The sequence below is a fragment of the Culex pipiens genome, chromosome 2 (genome assembly GCF_016801865.2).
Source record: "Culex pipiens pallens isolate TS chromosome 2, TS_CPP_V2, whole genome shotgun sequence".
Classification (NCBI taxonomy): domain Eukaryota; kingdom Metazoa; phylum Arthropoda; class Insecta; order Diptera; family Culicidae; genus Culex; species Culex pipiens.
The window spans coordinates 169,463,369-169,480,128 of NC_068938.1; the positions used below are offsets into that span (position 1 = coordinate 169,463,369).

The 16,760-nt window shown below is 44.6% G+C and overlaps 2 protein-coding genes across 2 annotated transcripts; one reads left to right on the forward strand and one right to left on the reverse strand.

Moving 5' to 3' along the window:
* Positions 1-283: 283 nt before the first annotated feature.
* Positions 284-6,010, forward strand: LOC128092701 (cell surface glycoprotein 1-like; the record flags this gene model as incomplete). The annotated part of the gene is made up of 4 exons (XM_052707049.1): positions 284-1,366; positions 4,651-5,241; positions 5,350-5,467; positions 5,898-6,010. Coding segments are annotated over 4 exons (1,905 nt in total), but the record flags the coding sequence as incomplete, so codon positions are not given.
* Positions 6,011-7,733: 1,723 nt separating this feature from the next.
* LOC120417263 (uncharacterized) lies at positions 7,734-16,462 on the reverse strand. Its single transcript, XM_052707051.1, has 4 exons — positions 16,000-16,462; positions 15,508-15,570; positions 12,676-12,923; positions 7,734-12,503 (listed from the first exon to the last, which is right to left on the reverse strand). Exons 1-4 carry the CDS (start codon positions 16,460-16,462, stop codon positions 7,734-7,736), a joined length of 5,544 nt encoding a protein of 1,847 aa, XP_052563011.1.
* Positions 16,463-16,760: the final 298 nt, after the last annotated feature.

Here is a 16,760-nt window from a genome sequence, read left to right on the forward strand (position 1 = left end):
AAACAAAAACAAAAACAAAAACAAAAACAAAAACAAAAACAAAAACAAAAACAAAAACAAAAACAAAAACAAAAACAAAAACAAAAACAAAAACAAAAACAAAAACAAAAACAAAAACAAAAACAAAAACAAAAACAAAAACAAAAACAAAAACAAAAACAAAAACAAAAACAAAAACAAAAACAAAAACAAAAACAAAAACAAAAACAAAAACAAAAACAAAAACAAAAACAAAAACAAAAACAAAAACAAAAACAAAAACAAAAACAAACCAGAACCAGAACCAGAACCAGAACCAGAACCAGAACCAGAACCAGAACCAGAACCAGAACCAGAACCAGAACCAGAACCAGAACCAGAACCAGAACCAGAACCAGAACCAGAACCAGAACCAGAACCAGAACCAGAACCAGAACCAGAACCAGAACCAGAACCAGAACCAGAACCAGAACCAGAACCAGAACCAGAACCAGAACCAGAACCAGAACCAGAACCAGAACCAGAACCAGAACCAGAACCAGAACCAGAACCAGAACCAGAACCAGAACCAGAACCAGAACCAGAACCAGAACCAGAACCAGAACCAGAACCAGAACCAGAACCAGAACCAGAACCAGAACCAGAACCAGAACCAGAACCAGAACCAGAACCAGAACCAGAACCAGAACCAGAACCAGAACCAGAACCAGAACCAGAACCAGAACCAGAACCAGAACCAGAACCAGAACCAGAACCAGAACCAGAACCAGAACCAGAACCAGAACCAGAACCAGAACCAGAACCAGAGCCAGAACCAGAACCAGAACCAGAACCAGAACCAGAACCAGAACCAGAACCAGAACCAGAACCAGAACCAGAACCAGAACCAGAACCAGAACCAGAACCAGAACCAGAACCAGAACCAGAACCAGAACCAGAACCAGAACCAGAACCAGAACCAGAACCAGAACCAGAACCAGAACCAGAACCAGAACCAGAACCAGAACCAGAACCAGAACCAGAACCAGAACCAGAACCAGAACCAGAACCAGAACCAGAACCAGAACCAGAACCAGAACCAGAACCAGAACCAGAACCAGAACCAGAACCAGAACCAGAACCAGAACCAGAACCAGAACCAGAACCAGAACCAGAACCAGAACCAGAACCAGAACCAGAACCAGAACCAGAACCAGAACCAGAACCAGAACCAGAACCAGAACCAGAACCAGAACCAGAACCAGAACCAGAACCAGAACCAGAACCAGTACCAGAACCAGAACCAGAACCAGAACCAGAACCAGAACCAGAACCAGAAACAAATTCTTATCATTTTATCAGTCACTACATACAAACCGCCAAATTGTTAAAATGTGAGAGTTTGTTTGTTTGTGAACCATTCTGCTCGGGGTTTCTCTCCACCGCGAAGTGCTGGCTGGTGGTAGTATCGATGAAATCTCAATCACCAATCGATGACGCTACTTTGCAGTCACTGGGCTGCTGATGGTGGTGCATGCTCCTTCTGACGACGATGCTCAAACGATGATGTCTTAACCAAAATGCAAAGTGACTGATCTTCCTCACTCACTGCTGGTGGTGGTGCTTTTTGACATTAACTTGTCTTCGGTGGGTTGCGCTGTAGTGCGATGGATGATGGTTTTGGGGGTTTTTTTTTTTTTTGCTCGAGAGATAGAAAATAAATCAACCGTTGTTTGTTTTTCCAGTCAGTGAGTTCGGATAGTGACTTGGGAAATTTTATCGTGGTGGGTTGAAGGGGGGTTAGGCAGCCCAGCGCACAATAATGTTTATGGTGGGCCCCTCGGGGGTGGATTTTTCTTTGATTTGCAATTTATGAGCTGGTTGGCCTGGTTGGTATCATGTGAACTATTGTTGCTGCTGCTGCTCGGTTTATCGACGTTGGCTGGTTTGCTGGATTTGCATCATTCATGTGGTGAAGTGGTGGTTTCGAAGGAAGTTGGGAATGTGGTCAGCCGAGGACGTAATTGGAACTTTGTAAGGCTGAGTGGTCACGTATGTGCCAGTCATAATGATGGGTTTTGGGAGTTTCCCCTTCTCAAAAACGGTGGGATGATTTACGGTCACGTTTAGGATTAATTTTGCATTACGACGAGGTATTGAACAGGGTGTTTCGGAAAGAACTTTGTTTTTCTTGGTGGACGGGAAACATGTAATCAATGTGTTTTGTGTTATATTTCATGTGGTTTCAAACGATCAATTATCATAATATTTGAATAAAATGTATATTTTACGTTTGTGAACCATAGAAGTTAAGAAAATCGATCATCATTACACTTTTTCATAGCTTCTACAACACTGCTAATAAAAGAATAAATCTCTCTGATTGCAGGATGTATTCCACCGCGAGTTTCTTTCGTGATTTTCATTACTTTACTTGAAGCTACGAGGCTGTTTATGTAACACTGAATTGCTTCTAAACCTTTGTTTTTTTCGCAATAATGATTTCCCAAGAATTTGTTAACTCTGGCGATGAATTTCAAAGTGCGGCAAATGGCTACCTTATATTTACCGTGACCTTTCTGGTATTTGTACAAATCCTGATAAATTTGAATTGCATCTTGATATTCACGCTGCAGTGTTAAAATGTAAGCCATTGTAAATCTTATCTCAATTATGTCTAGGTATTTTCGATCATCCTCAGACAATTTTAGCAAATCCATGTAATGGTTTGATTTTTCAACTAATCCATAAAAACTGCAATCAAACAAATTTTCATTGGGCAAATTTGATTCAGACAGAGCAAATTCCATTACATTTTTGTACAAGCATTCAAAACCTTGAAGTGCTTCAGAATGATGGCCCAACAATTGTTTTGTATATGACTTACGGCTTATTACTAAAAAAGTTGCAGTGGTAATGCTACAGGCATAACCATAATGACGAAGAACTTCGGACACAAACGTATATGAAAAGTTTTAAGAATTATGATTTGCATTCCTTCATATTTAGTCCATTGAATAATTTTATGAGATCAGAAAGAGGGATTTAATGTTGGATTTTATTTATTTATAAACAATTATTTGTTTAAGAATGAATCTTTCGTGGTTTCCGGAGCAATAGTCCTGAATAGACCAGATGTTTATGAAATTCTGAGAGCAGAACTAGAATTGATTCAAAATCTGCCAGTCGAGAGATATCCGTCCGCTAATTTCCTTACGGAAGTATGAATGGTTAATCTGGAACGAAATAAAGTAATACATTAATTCCAGATTGTTCTTTTTGTGTTGCATTTCATTAGTTTGCTTTGGATTGACTTTCGAGCTCTTTCGTGAGATATTTGGTGGTCCTGAAAAGGACCGTTTGTTTTGAGTGCCCTGAAAAGAAAATTTGATTAGTGGTGATCCTGGGGCTGTCGTCTTTGGTGTTTTTGGAATGTTCGTCCTTCCTGTCATTCGTCCTTCCTGTCGCTCGTCCTTCCTGTCAATCGTCATCGTTATAGTGGGTTTAAATCTGAAAATAAATGGATGATCTCTGCAAAGATCTTGATCGGTAGATTTGTTGAAATTAGTAGAGGTGTTATTTATGTGAACTCGTATGTATGTGTGTATATGTTTACGTGTATGTGTGATTGTAAGTGTGATTGTATGTGTGTGTAGAAGAGTTTAAATATTTAATCAATGGGAAAAATATCATTGGGTGGTGGGAAAGGAGGGGGGGGGGGGATTTAAGTGTAACATAACTTATTTTTAAAGTATGCACTGTTCACTTCACTTCAGCTTAACCTATTATGTACATTTCATTGGATCCCTATGTGTTTGTGTATTATTGTAAGGGGAAGGAGGTTATGTAGTTGTGTCAATGTCTCAATAGTAACAATGAATTCAATTTGTCCTTAATCTAATAAATGAACAGTTCATTGTGAGTGTGTGTTAGTGTCAGTGAGGTTAGTATTTGTGTGTATTTGTGGGGTGTGTGTAGTGCAGTAGTGCGCGCTTGTTGTGCCTCGATACGGCTCCGCGAAAGTATCCTCAAAACCACGGTTACTCGGTTTTATCGCGACCCAAAGTGATACTAATCAACGCGGGAAGGTGCCGGGAATCAGTGCAGTGAATTATATTTCCCCTGCGACCGGTGGCGGAGCAGAAAAAGTGAAGATTATTCTGCTGCACAGCGGCGGCATCGTGGGAAGAAACAAAGGAAGCAAAACAAGTGATCGGTCGTGGCCTGGGCTAGTGTTTCGCTACGGGTGACGACACGCACACCATTAAAGGTCGATCGCGGTGTGTCGAGAGTGCAATTTTTTTTGAGAAAAAAAGTGGTAAAAGTTTTTGAAATTGTTGAAAATTTAGAAAGTGATTTCGGTAGCGCAAAAGCACACAAGCACAAAGCAGTGTATTTATGTTTTGCTGCTACGTTCTCTTCCGGATATGAAGACCGTTAGGCTTCGAGACAAAAGCCCCCGTTACGGTATCGAGAGAAAACCGGAGCTAAGTCTCGGTAGCTCGTAGGCGACCTCGTCGCCCCGAGGCTAGGTAGCGCGGCCCTGATAAGGCTGCCTACCGAAAAAGAGGATCGCGAATGGCAAGAAGATTGGAAATCCGGAGCAAACGGCAGAAGCCTATTAAAAAGCAGATCACCGATTGGCGACTCGGTTCTTGGAACTGCAGATCCCTGAACTTTTTGGGTTTCCAGTTCGCATTGGCGAATGAGTTGCAACCTCGCAACTTCGATGTTGTGGCACTGCAGGAGGTGTGCTTGGAGGAGGAGCAGGTGCTCGACTGGCCAGGTCGGCAGACCGATTCCCGTTTTTTTCTGAGCGGCGGCAAGGACAAGAAGCTGGGTACCGGCTTTATTGTGCGGGGCAAGATGCAGGATCGCGTGTTCGGCTTCACGGCGATCAGCGAGCGGATGTGCAAGTTGAGGATAAGAGGCCGTTTCTTCAACTACAGCATAATCAACGTGCACTGCCCCCACGAGGAAAAGTCCGATGATGAAAAGGAAGCATTCTACGCGACGCTGGAGGAGGTGTATGACGGCTGTCCGCGGCAGGATGTGAAAGTCATCATTGGGGATATGAACGCTCGGTTTGGGAGGGAGGAAATGTATCGGCCGACAATAGGCCCAGAAAGCCTGCACTCGGTCACGAACGACAACGGCCAACGCTGCATTGACTTTGCAGCCTCCCGAGGAATGGTGGTCAGGAGCACCTACTTCCCTCGCAAGGACATCCACAAAGCCACCTGGACATCACCTGACCAACGGACGAAAACGCAAATCGACCACGTCCTGATCGACGGCCGATTCTTCTCGGACGTAACGCACGTGCGCACCTTTCGCGGTGCGAATATTGACTCGGACCACTACCTAGTTGGAGTTGACATGCGCTCAAAGCTGTCGACGGTGTTTAACCAACGCCGGAGCCGGCGGGCCCCTCCGTTCAACACCGCGTGTCTTCAGAACGGAGAAGTGGCCCACAGGTACGCGCAGCAGCTGGAAGCGAATCTGCCAGGTGAGGAGGAACTTGGCGCAGCCTCGCTCGAAGATGGTTGGAGTCGCATACGCTCAGCCATCGGCAGTGCAGCGGAAGCCACACTGGGTAGTGCGATCCGAGTCAGCCGAAACGATTGGTACGACGACGAGTGCCAACGGATTACCGCCGAGAAGAAGGCAGCTTACGACAGGAAGCTGCACAAGGCGACGAGAGGGAACGTGGAACGATACAGGCAGGCTCGGAATCGGCAGGTCGCGGTCTTCAAGCTCAAAAAGCGCCAGCAGGAAGACCGGGATTGCGCAGAAATGGAGCAGCTATTCCGAGCTAACGAGTCGCGGAAGTTTTACGAGAAGGTGAACCGGTCCCGCAAAGGCTTCGTGCCGCGAGCCGATGTATGCAGGGACAACGAGGGGAACTTGATCGTGAACAAAAGCGAGGTGTTGGACAGGTGGAAGCAGTACTTCAACGAGCACCTTAACGGCGATGAAGCGGACGGAGACGGCGTTGAAGTCAACCTTGGAGCGCCCGCAGCTGATGAACAGTTCCCGGCGCCTGATCTAGAAACGGTGAAGAGGGAGATCAGGAAGCTGAAGAACAACAGAGCTGCCGGCAAGGATCGGTTACCCGGTGAGCTCTTCAAATATGGAGGAGAGAAACTGGCGAGGGCGCTTCACTGTGTGATCTCCAAGATCTGGGAGGAGGAGAAGCTACCGGAGGAGTGGATGGATGGTGTCGTGTGCCCCATCTACAAAAAGGGCGATAAGCTGGACTGCGGCAACTACCGCGGCATCACGCTTATCAACGCGGCCTACAAAATCCTCTCCCAGATCCTCTGCCGTCAGCTGTCACCCCATGCAAGGAGGTTCGTGGGGCCCTACCAAGCGGGCTTCACTGGCGCGCGCGCCACCACGGACCAAATATTTTGTCTCCGACAGATCCTCGAGAAATGTCGTGAGTACAACGTGCCCACACATCACATCTTTATCGACTTCAAGGCGGCCTATGATACAGTCGACCGCGAGCAGCTATGGCAGATTATGCACGAGAACGGGTTTCCGCCTAAACTGACTCGACTGATCAAGGCTACCTTGGATGGTGTGATGTGTCACGTGCGTGTTTCGGGGGATTTAGCGGAACCCTTTGGATCACGCCGAGGGCTGCGGCAAGGTGATGGCCTATCCTGTGCGCTGTTTAACATCGTCCTTGAGGGCATTATTCGAAGGGCGGGCATTGACACGAGTGGCACGATCATGAACAGGTCCTACCAGCTGCTTGCTTTTGCCGATGACATCGACATTGTGGCAAGAAACCTGGAGACGGTGAAGGATGTCTACACCCGACTGAAGGTACAAGCAAGGCGTGTAGGACTTGGCATGAATACGACGAAGACGAAGTACATGAGAGGAAGGGGTTCGAAGGACGTTGGCCCCCCATGTCTCACCCCTCTAGCTGTGGATGATGATGAGTTGGAGGAGGTGAGCGAGTTCGTGTACTTGGGATCGCTGGTAACCGCCGACAACGACACCAGCAAAGAGATCCGGACTCGTATTTTTGCCGGGAATCGTGCGTACTTCGGATTACGGAAGACTCTCACATCAGATCGAGTGCAACGCCGCACGAAGCTGACGATGTACAAAACACTGATTAGACCGGTAGTCCTCTATGGCCACGAGACTTGGACGATGCGGCAGGAGGACGAACGAGCCCTTGGAGTTTTCGAACGGAAGGTGCTACGAACGATCTACGGTGGAGTGCAGGTGTCTGACGGAGTGTGGCGAAGACGCATGAACCACGAACTGCACGCGTTTCTTGAAGAACCGACCATCGCCACCCAGGCGAAGATCGGGAGGCTCAGGTGGGCCGGCCATGTCGCCCGAATGGACGAGAGCCAGCCTGTCAGACTGCTTTTTGACCGCGCTGAACCAGCTGGCGGAACAGGCAGAAGAGCAGGGAAACCGCGCGCACGGTGGGGAGATCAAGTGAATGGTGATATCCGGAAGATCTGTAACCTGGGAAATTGGAGAGTAGCAGCTCAAGATCGAGAAAGATGGAAGCGTCTTCTTGCTACAGCACGCGTACCTGGTGCGCTATGCTGATTGGTATGGTATGGTATGGTATGAGGTTAGTATTTAACAATAAATTTTCTTCTTCGGTTTCATTTTTGTCTTCTGTTGGTGTAGATGCTGTTGTCAAATCCAGGTTGTAGTTGTTGTAGTCGAATCCAGGTTGTAGTCAAATCCAGGTTATAGTTGTGCGCAATCAGTCATGCGCAGAGGACAGCTGTTCAGATCGCCTGAGATGGTTCGGATGCTGCTGGTCTTAGGAGAGACAACATTGGCCGATGATATGAGAAATATGCAATGTAACGCGTGACCTCCGCCGTCATGTTCTTTGTGAACGTAAGGTCAAGAGCTGTACCACCAAGTGTGGTCGTCTTCTTCGTATCATTGCACAAACTCAGCATGAAATGTTCTCGCATATAACCCACGAAGTCTGCACTATCCTCCTTGGTGATGTCAAGATTGAAGTCTCCGGTAACCATCATTGGCGTATCCACGTAGGCAGTACGAATCAAATTGCGAGCAAGGAACCATATTTTCTGCTTCGTTGTGGTTCCTGGGGAGATGTATACTGATACCAGCAGTACTTCAGTACCCATCACCATCACCTTTGCTGCACAAATATCTCCGTACTTTTCTGCCTTGCCGAATTCTTGGTCGCGTTCGTTGCCCACCACTTCAAGCGTATGAGGGACTGCCAAGGTAGTATCCGGATCGGTCGTATTCTGGTAGATTGCAACACCTCCCGATCGCACACCAACCCGCTTCGATTGGATGATACAGGTAAAATCTTCTATTTCCTCTGAGGAGTGGTCATCCAGCCACGTCTCACTCAGTGCTAGAAAGTGAACCTTGGGAAGTATGGGATCGGTGGTTATATCCAACTTGTGAGCTCTCAAACTCTGTACGTTGATGGTCATCAACGTGGTGGCAGGTCCGCTGCTCTCTAAGACCTCACCCACTTCGTCCACAATGGTGCGCAAACGGTGATTCTGCAAACGCTTGTACTCGTTACGCAGTTCTCGCATTTTTGGGCTGTCACAGCCTTTCGCATGGTGGAACTTGAAGTCTCCCTTTGAGTTGGTCAAAAAGAGGCCTTGCAGTGACTTCACACGTGATAAACCGACGTACACCATTTGCTGATCCTGGGACTTATCATAGTCGTACACAATCTTATCAAAGGTTCCACCTTGAGATTTGTGTATGGTAAGGGTATTAGCTGGTGTAACCGGGAACTGTATGCGCTTGCATTTAATGCGGTTACCCAGATCGATGTTTGCGGATCGCTTCACGATTGGAGTCCAATCTGACTGCAAGATGTCGGGTCGTGTGCGTATCATAGGCTCCACCTCTTTCCTCGCAATGATCCCGATCTGCGCGTTTTCAAATTTGATCCAAAGTCTCATGATGCGATCCTCTGAGTCATCAACGCCCTCTTCGACATACATCAAGTCCCCAATTGCACCATTCACTATGCCATCTTCCACATTGACATTTGTGGTGACCATGTAAGGCATTCCAGGACAGAACTTAGTTGTATACTGCAAACCTGCCGTTTCAGCCAGACTCATCTTGTAGAGTTTGATACGAGCAGTTGCCAGTTGCTCTGCAGTCTTGTATCCCACAAAGGTGTCGTCTGCTGTGCAATCTAGCCCGTCAATGTTTCTCAGCGCTTCGTTGTTGTAGCTGGTTACGTCAATGTTCCGATGGAACAGTCGTACCGCCCCGCCAGTGTCCTCCTTGCTCAGATCCTCTTTTGTGAAGAAACGGCTCTCGATCAGTTTGGTTTCATCGGCGGTCAGTTTCAGCCCATTACCAATCTTGGTAAGAATGTCTGAAAACTGCTTATCCGCCTGACGCATAACCTGTTTGAGCTCGTGAAACATCAACGACTGCCACACCACAGCGCCACAGATGGAGTTCGACGGAGGCTTGAACACGGCGCGAGCATTGACTGGGGGCAACTGCATCAAATCTCCACTCACCAACACATTCACACCGCCATATGCAACATCATAGATCATGTAAACATCCTGGAGGCGTATGTGTGCGGTATTCAGGGTGTGGGCGCCAACCATGCTGACCTCATCGATGATGTGAAACTTGATATGCTGCATCTCGTTCCTGTACATCTGGAGCGTTTCGAAATTCATCTTCGTTGCCTGGCGAGACATGGTGATGTGGTAAGCGTGGTGCAGGGTGGTTCCACCAATTGCGCTGGCTGCTTTTCCAGTCGAAGCTGAAGCTACATACGCGTTGTCGCGGGAGTTGTGAGTTTGGCTGTACCGATTGATCGTTTCCATAAGCGCACGCAATAGGAAGGTTTTGCCGCTTCCTGCCGGACCGGTCAAGAAAACCTGCAGCGGCTCGTGCTCTTCGTAGCAATGCATCAGATGGATTACGTGCTGAAGCAATGCCCGTTGCTCTGCATTCGTAGCTCGCATCATCTCACAATATGCCTCCTTCGACAACACGTTTGTGCGTTGCTTGATGACAGATCTTAAACCTCTTGTGGGCAGCAGCTCAAAGTCATCATTATTCGGCTGCATGATGACTGTCCGCACCAGCTCGTCGTGCTTTTCGGTTGCTGCGTTGTTCTCCGCTCCATCCTCCAAGTTCGCAATAGTGCGCAGATACTCCTCGACCGTTTGCTCCATATTCAACTCACAGTCGTATTCCTTACGCTTTGCCAAGAGTTGTTCCTCATGCAAATCGTACAACTGGAGGAACTTATTCTGGTCGAGAACATCCACCACCTCATTACGAAATGGCAGAAACAGGAGAACAGATTCGCGCTTATACTCAGTAAGCTCGCTCATACCGAATCCGCGCCAACGCAGCACCCTTGGCTGTGTCCTTTTCTTGTAGCTGTTTTTACCTCTTTCCTGAGAATACCAAGCTACGAACTCAGCCAAGCAGACGTTTTCCAGGCCTTCACGCTCTTCGTACTTCTCGATGATGTTCTTGTTCCACACATCAGTCGAGTCATCGCCAACTCCTTCTGCATCCATGGTCTTGAAGTGCTTCCTGCTTCTTGTCCGGTCTTGGGGCCACGCAGTTGGAATGAACTCAACTTTCTTACTTGCCTCGGACATCGGCAATCGCAGTAGGAACCAGGCTGCTTCCTGAGCGCACATCTCCACGGCTCCAAGCATCTTCAGACTGATCTTCTTCAGCATCTCGCCGTAGTCCGCTCCGGGGTTCTGCTCTTGCATGAGGATCAGCTCTCGGTGCAATCCACTAACACCACGATTGGACTTGTTGACGTACTCTACCAGGTAGTGGCAAAGTTTCTTTTCGTCAACAATAAACTGGAGATCCATGTTCGAACGCAGCTTGTCCGCAATCCATGCGTTGAACGGATTCGTTCGCAGTTCCTTTTCATCCATCGAGCGCTTGTAGAAGACCGTAGGCTGTTTCAGCGATGCACGAACTACATCCAGGTAGTACTCGTATGTACACTCGCAGTGGGCCAGATAGTCCTCAATCGTATCGAATACCATTGTTGCCAGGACATCACGCATTTCCTCAGCGCGTTTCTTCAACTCTTTGCGGCGACTATCGTCAGCCTTAAGAGGAAGCAGGACCCGTTGTTCCTTCATGGGCCAGTACGGTATATTGAACCGACAGCGCTTTTCCCCTCGCTTTGTGCAAGTGAACGTGCAACGATGAACCTGCTTAGTAGCCGTCTGCGTGGGAAGGTCCTCGAATCTAATGGAAGTGATGGTGTTGATCAGTTCCAGAGTAGCAGGCATGTGCTCGGAAGCAGGTTCCTTGGGATCGTTGGCGAGCCAAAGCACTGCATGGCAGTGGGGACTACCGCGATGCTGGAACTCAATCCGTTTGAAGTAATCGACGACGTAGTACTTCCCGAACGGACTATGAGTTTTCGAACCCAAGATCAAGAGGATGACTTCGATCAGCTTGTTGAAATAGAGGCAGCACGTGACTGGATCTTCACTGACCAATACTGCTCTTTGAAGTGCTGTTAGTTGCTCCATCGGTTCTGTCAAGTCGATCCTGTTCTCTTGATCCGAGAGCTTGTACAGTATCTTCAGCAGTTCGGGCCAGTGAGTCTCGTTAGCACTCATAGTCAAGAAAACCGTTGGCTTTCCCAGCTGTCGAATCATGGCGAACAAATCTTTCTCCCGTATCTGCCAGTACAATGCCGAGTTCGGAATCGATTTCAGCCACGCGAAGTTCCTCTCGATAAGGCTCTGCATGAACTGCGGGTCACTGAGTTGAGCACGGGTCACATTGTTCGTACCTTGGACCCTAAAGGAGCTCGAAACTCCATCGTGAACCCGAAGACGCATGATCTTAACACCCATGTACAGGATGTGAGTCGGCTTTGCTCCACGCCGGTCACGTCGTCTAGTTTCACTGGTAGCCTTATCGTAAGGAGTAACGCGAACCCCTTTCCTGTACGATCGCATTTTTCCTTGGTAGATTCCGGGAAAAGAAAGCTCTTCTGCATACTGATCGTACACGATGGAAGTCGGCATTCGGTTCTGACCAGGAGCAATATTAAGACTCATGTCCTCGTTCCAGAAGACGGTCTGTTGCTGTCCTGCGAACAATTCCGCTTCAGTTTCGAGTACGTCAAGTGCAATTTGGTCGTTCTGCTGGGGAATTCTTGGGACATCTCTTGGGACATCCTCGACTTCCGATACTTCCAGCTCAATCAGTTCCTCACCGTCAGTACCTTCTGGTACATCCGGTTCCATGAGGCTTTCATCCAAAACGATACCTTCGCGCTTATACAACGGAGTGTTGATAAGATAGCGAAGCCAAGCTTTAACGACAGACTTCTTGACATATCCCTGCAGGTAGTTAGACTTGTGGATCAATTGCTTTTTAATGCAAACATTAAAGGCGTAATCATCTTCCAATTGACGCGGAAGCATCCGAACCATCTCGTTGACATCAACAGGGACATTTATGATCTGCCCGATGATTGTGTAGCTTCCTAAAATTTCAAAGCACGTTACCAACTACAAAATTCAAAGTTGATAAACAATGTTCACCTCGCGCATGACTGAGCCGACGAATTTGCATGAACGGCAGCCTTGGCGCAATCAACCGCTCGGTGATCGGATCCAGTGGTGGAAGGTTCGCTGGCTTCTCCGGGTAGGTAAATCCGTTCGATGTGGACAAAGTGGGTACTTTTCCATTCCTCAGAGAGTTGTTGCAGGTCTGGCACACCTTGAATCCCGCGACTGACTCAAAGTGGCCTGCCTCGACCAACACTCTCCCGCCATCGCTTGTGATGGGCCTCAAGTCATTGCTGAACCAGATGCGTTCACAAACATTGCAATAATCACCCAGTTTGTTGTTGGTAAACTTTTTGTGAAAAGCAATGTCGGCCTTCGCGCAATCTGGCTTGCCACCAGCTGTGGCAGTCGTACCCGTCTCTACAAAACATTAAACAATTGGGGACAATAGACAAATCCAGCGAAAGCTCAACGCTGCTTTTTGATGGTGAGAGATTTGACAGCTCCCATACTAAATGTCTCGATTTTCATACTTTTTGTTAATTTTCTTCTAAAATAAAACACTTAACATATGAAAACTATATATTTTTGGTGCCCAAAATTCCTGCTGAATCGAATGGTGTACTTATCTCAATTGCAAATTTTTCGAACAGTTTTTATTTAAATAATATTCTAGACACATTTTGTGCACCTAATCAATCAATACTTTAATCATAAATAATCATTTTATTGCTTAAAAATTGAATTTTCCTGAGCTCCCTTTTTCAAATACATGGAAGCTGTCATTTCTAACACCATTGGCCACCTAGCGGCCATTTCAAACTGGATACGTCTATATTGAAAGACCTCCCTAAGGGGTGTACCCCATTTGGCATAATGGACATTTGGCATAACGGGTTTTCAAGATGGACGTTTGGCATAATGGACGTTTGGCATAATTGGTCCAAGACATCAGGGACGTTTGGCATAATGGACATTTGGCATAATGGACGTTTGGCATAATTCGTTCAAAAACCATCAAGGACGTTTGGCATAATGGACGTTTGGCATAATTATTACTAGCTTGTTTTTTTTGTTAAGTATTTGTCATTTTCACGAACGAAAATGTATATTTTTTACCTTTTTAATATGACTTTAAGAGATTATCATTTTTTTTCTATAAAAAATAAGGTATCTCTATATTTTTTCCCCAATAGTCAATTCTTTCCTTTTTGAATAATTCACAATAAATCTTTTCAATGAAATTTTGATATTTTTATTAAATAATTAGTATAAAGAAGAAAATATCTCTTGTTAGCTTAAGATTTTTCCCCTTTCAATATAATTAGCAGTAATTTTTTAAATGAAATTATCCCTTTTATATGAAATTCATGATGAGAAAAACCACTTCAAATTTTCGACAATTGAGCTTTTATAATGCAATTTTCCCTTCTTCTGATCAAAATTTTACTTGAAGAAGGAAATCTCTAAATAAATTCACATTTTCCCTTCTTTTTCGAATTTAATCTAAAGAAACCCCCCTCCCCCTAGTTGCAAATTTACTGTTTCAATTAATCAATTAAATTAATTGTTTTGCAGGTGTGAGTTGGTACCATTATTCTATCGAGTTTAGCATTGAGCTCTCTATAAATTTTGATGGAATTATACTCTCGATCCTGTATTTCGGGTGAATGGATGTCGATATTGCTTTTCTTTAAATATTTTGCAATCAAGTTTTTTTATTCAATTTTCCCATCATTTTTTAAATTTAACTTGAAGAAGGGAAATTCTCCTATAGATTTTGTCTTTAAACATTTATATAATTTCTGCACATTTTTTCTCTGTTGGTTTAATTTTTGCAATAAAGTTGTTTATGGAATTTTCCCTTCTTTTATTTATTCAATACTAATCTTAAAGAAGGGACAACTGCCCAAAAAAAATAAATGCTGATTAAATGTTATTTTTAAGAGAGGTAGGTGAAAAACATAAAAATTTTGCGATAGTCAAACATTTAAAGAGTGTCAAAATGTGAATCTTTAAATTTACTTTTCCTTCCATAAGTTGAATTTTATATAAATAAATATAAATGTTATAAAAAATTTCATAATCGAAGTTAATTGTCAAATATTCAAAAAGTATTGTTTTTAGAGATTTTCCCTTCTAAAAGTTGAATTTAAAATAAAAGAAGGGAAAATTTCATAACTCATTTGTCAAATATTTAAAGAAAGAAAAAATGTACATCCCTTATTAAGGATGAATATTAAAGAAGAAAAAATTGCATAAAAACAATGATTGCAAAATTTTGAAAAAAAAAACAAACTGCACATTTTTTGAGAGATTTTACCTTATTTTAGCTTTAAAATAAAAGAAGAGCAAATTGCTTTAAAAAATTTAAATGCATTTCGTTAAAGAAGAGCAAAATGTACATACATTCTTTAGGTTGAATTTGAAAAAGGAGGGAAAAGGGTAAACAGTATAAAATCTTTATTGCTAAATTTCAAAGACTGGCAAAACTTACATCACTTTGTTAGGTTGAATTTAAAATAAAAGAAGGAATAATTGAATACAAAAAACTAGCTGCAAAATATTTCAAAAGAAGACAAATCTCAATATTATATATTTATGAAAAAAATGCATTTTATATTTATGAAAAATTGCATTTTCAAGCTTTATTAAGAAAAAAAAGGAAAAAAAATACATCTATTGGGAGAAAATGACAAAGATACTAGATTTCTTGAAAACAAAAATCATTTTTAAAGTAAAGTTATCTGCTTAGAAAAAAGGAAAAAAAAATGCTAGCAAAAATTATGCCAAACGTCCATTATGCCAAACGTCCTTGATGGGTTTTGAACGAATTATGCCAAACGTCCATTATGCCAAATGTCCATTATGCCAAACGTCCCTGATGTCTTGGACCAATTATGCCAAACGTCCATTATGCCAAACGTCCATCTTGAAAACCCGTTATGCCAAATGTCCATTATGCCAAATGGAGTACACCCCTCCCTAAGTTACCCAGACTTACCCTGACTATTGGGTACTGATACCTGAGAGGACTCGTTCAGAGCGGAACGAGTCGGTACGATTCCTGTAAGATACAGGAAGATCTAAATAGTTGCTTTTGATTGTATAATATTAAACCCAAAATTCAAAGTTAGACAGTGCGTAGAACAAATGCCTATCTCATGCTAAAACTCTAAAACAGATTATTTATTGGCTATATTAACTGTGTTTGTTTTAAGAACAAAATTAAATTATTCTGCCAACTAAATTCATATTCATACGTTAAAACATCCGCTTTATACTGAGAAAATTCATTTCAAGAACACAAATTGTGCATGCAATGTGAAAACTTTCAAACATGATCAGCATTATATTGCTAAGTTGTAAAATTTTGTTGAATTTAGCGAAAGGTAAAAATCTTGGTTATAGTTTCACAGTTTGGCGTTATCTTATCTTAAAAGAATAGACAATCAAATTAAAGCTAATCTTTGTTCACATTTAGCTAAAAACTCACCAAGAAATGTCTCGGAATCGGCCTGAAACGTGCCCCTTCCAGAACCCGATGGAATCTGAACCGGGTCAGGTCGTGGGTAGAACCGTACTGGCCCCGTGCTCGGGCCGGGCATCGGCTCCAAATTCACAGTTGCTGCTGGGTTACCGGCCGCTACTGTACCTCCTCGCTCGGCCTCCTCTTGCGCTTTCAGTTTCTTCCGCTGGCGGAATTCCCTGACGCGCTCAGCGCTCGTCTTGGCAGGCCTCCGCGGTTTCGGTGCCTTGATCTCCTCTTCCTCCTCCATCTCCTGCTCTCCCTCCTCCTTCTCCATCTCCTGCTCTCCCTCCTTCTCCTCCTCATCACGATCAGCAATCGTCTCCTCAGCTTGCCTCAGTGGCGCCACCACTCTGTTCTCCCTCTCTCTCTCCTCACGCTTCCGCTTGCGATGACTCGCAAGGTATTTCGCCGCCAGGTGTCGTGACATCCTCACTAGCTGAATGCCAAGAGCAAAGTGTTTGCAGTTTTGCGGGCGATATTTCTTATATAGTTACGCAAAAATATACTCTCTCCCTCTCTTTCTCTCTCTCTCTTTCTCTCTCTCTCTCTCTCTCTCACACACACACACACACAAACCGACCATGTGGCCTTTTGGCAGGCAATTCATTTTGAAATTGATGAACAACTCTTTCGTGATTGTTTTGATGGCCCTGAAAAGGGCCGTTTGATTTTATAAGCGGTGTACGATGCAGATTTCGTCCAATCCGCGACTCATCCGGATACTG

Excerpts from the sequence above, each read along its gene's own strand:
- LOC120417263 (XM_052707051.1), bottom strand. The coding sequence starts at position 16,462 with ATGTCACGACACCTGGCGGCGAAATACCTTGCGAGTCATCGCAAGCGG. Across the intron at positions 15,571-15,999 it reads CGATTCCGAGACATTTCTTG|GAATCGTACCGACTCGTTCC; the intron begins GTGAGTTTTTAG and ends TGTATCTTACAG. Across the intron at positions 12,504-12,675 it reads ACTCTCTGAGGAATGGAAAA|TTGGTAACGTGCTTTGAAAT; the intron begins GTACCCACTTTG and ends TGAATTTTGTAG.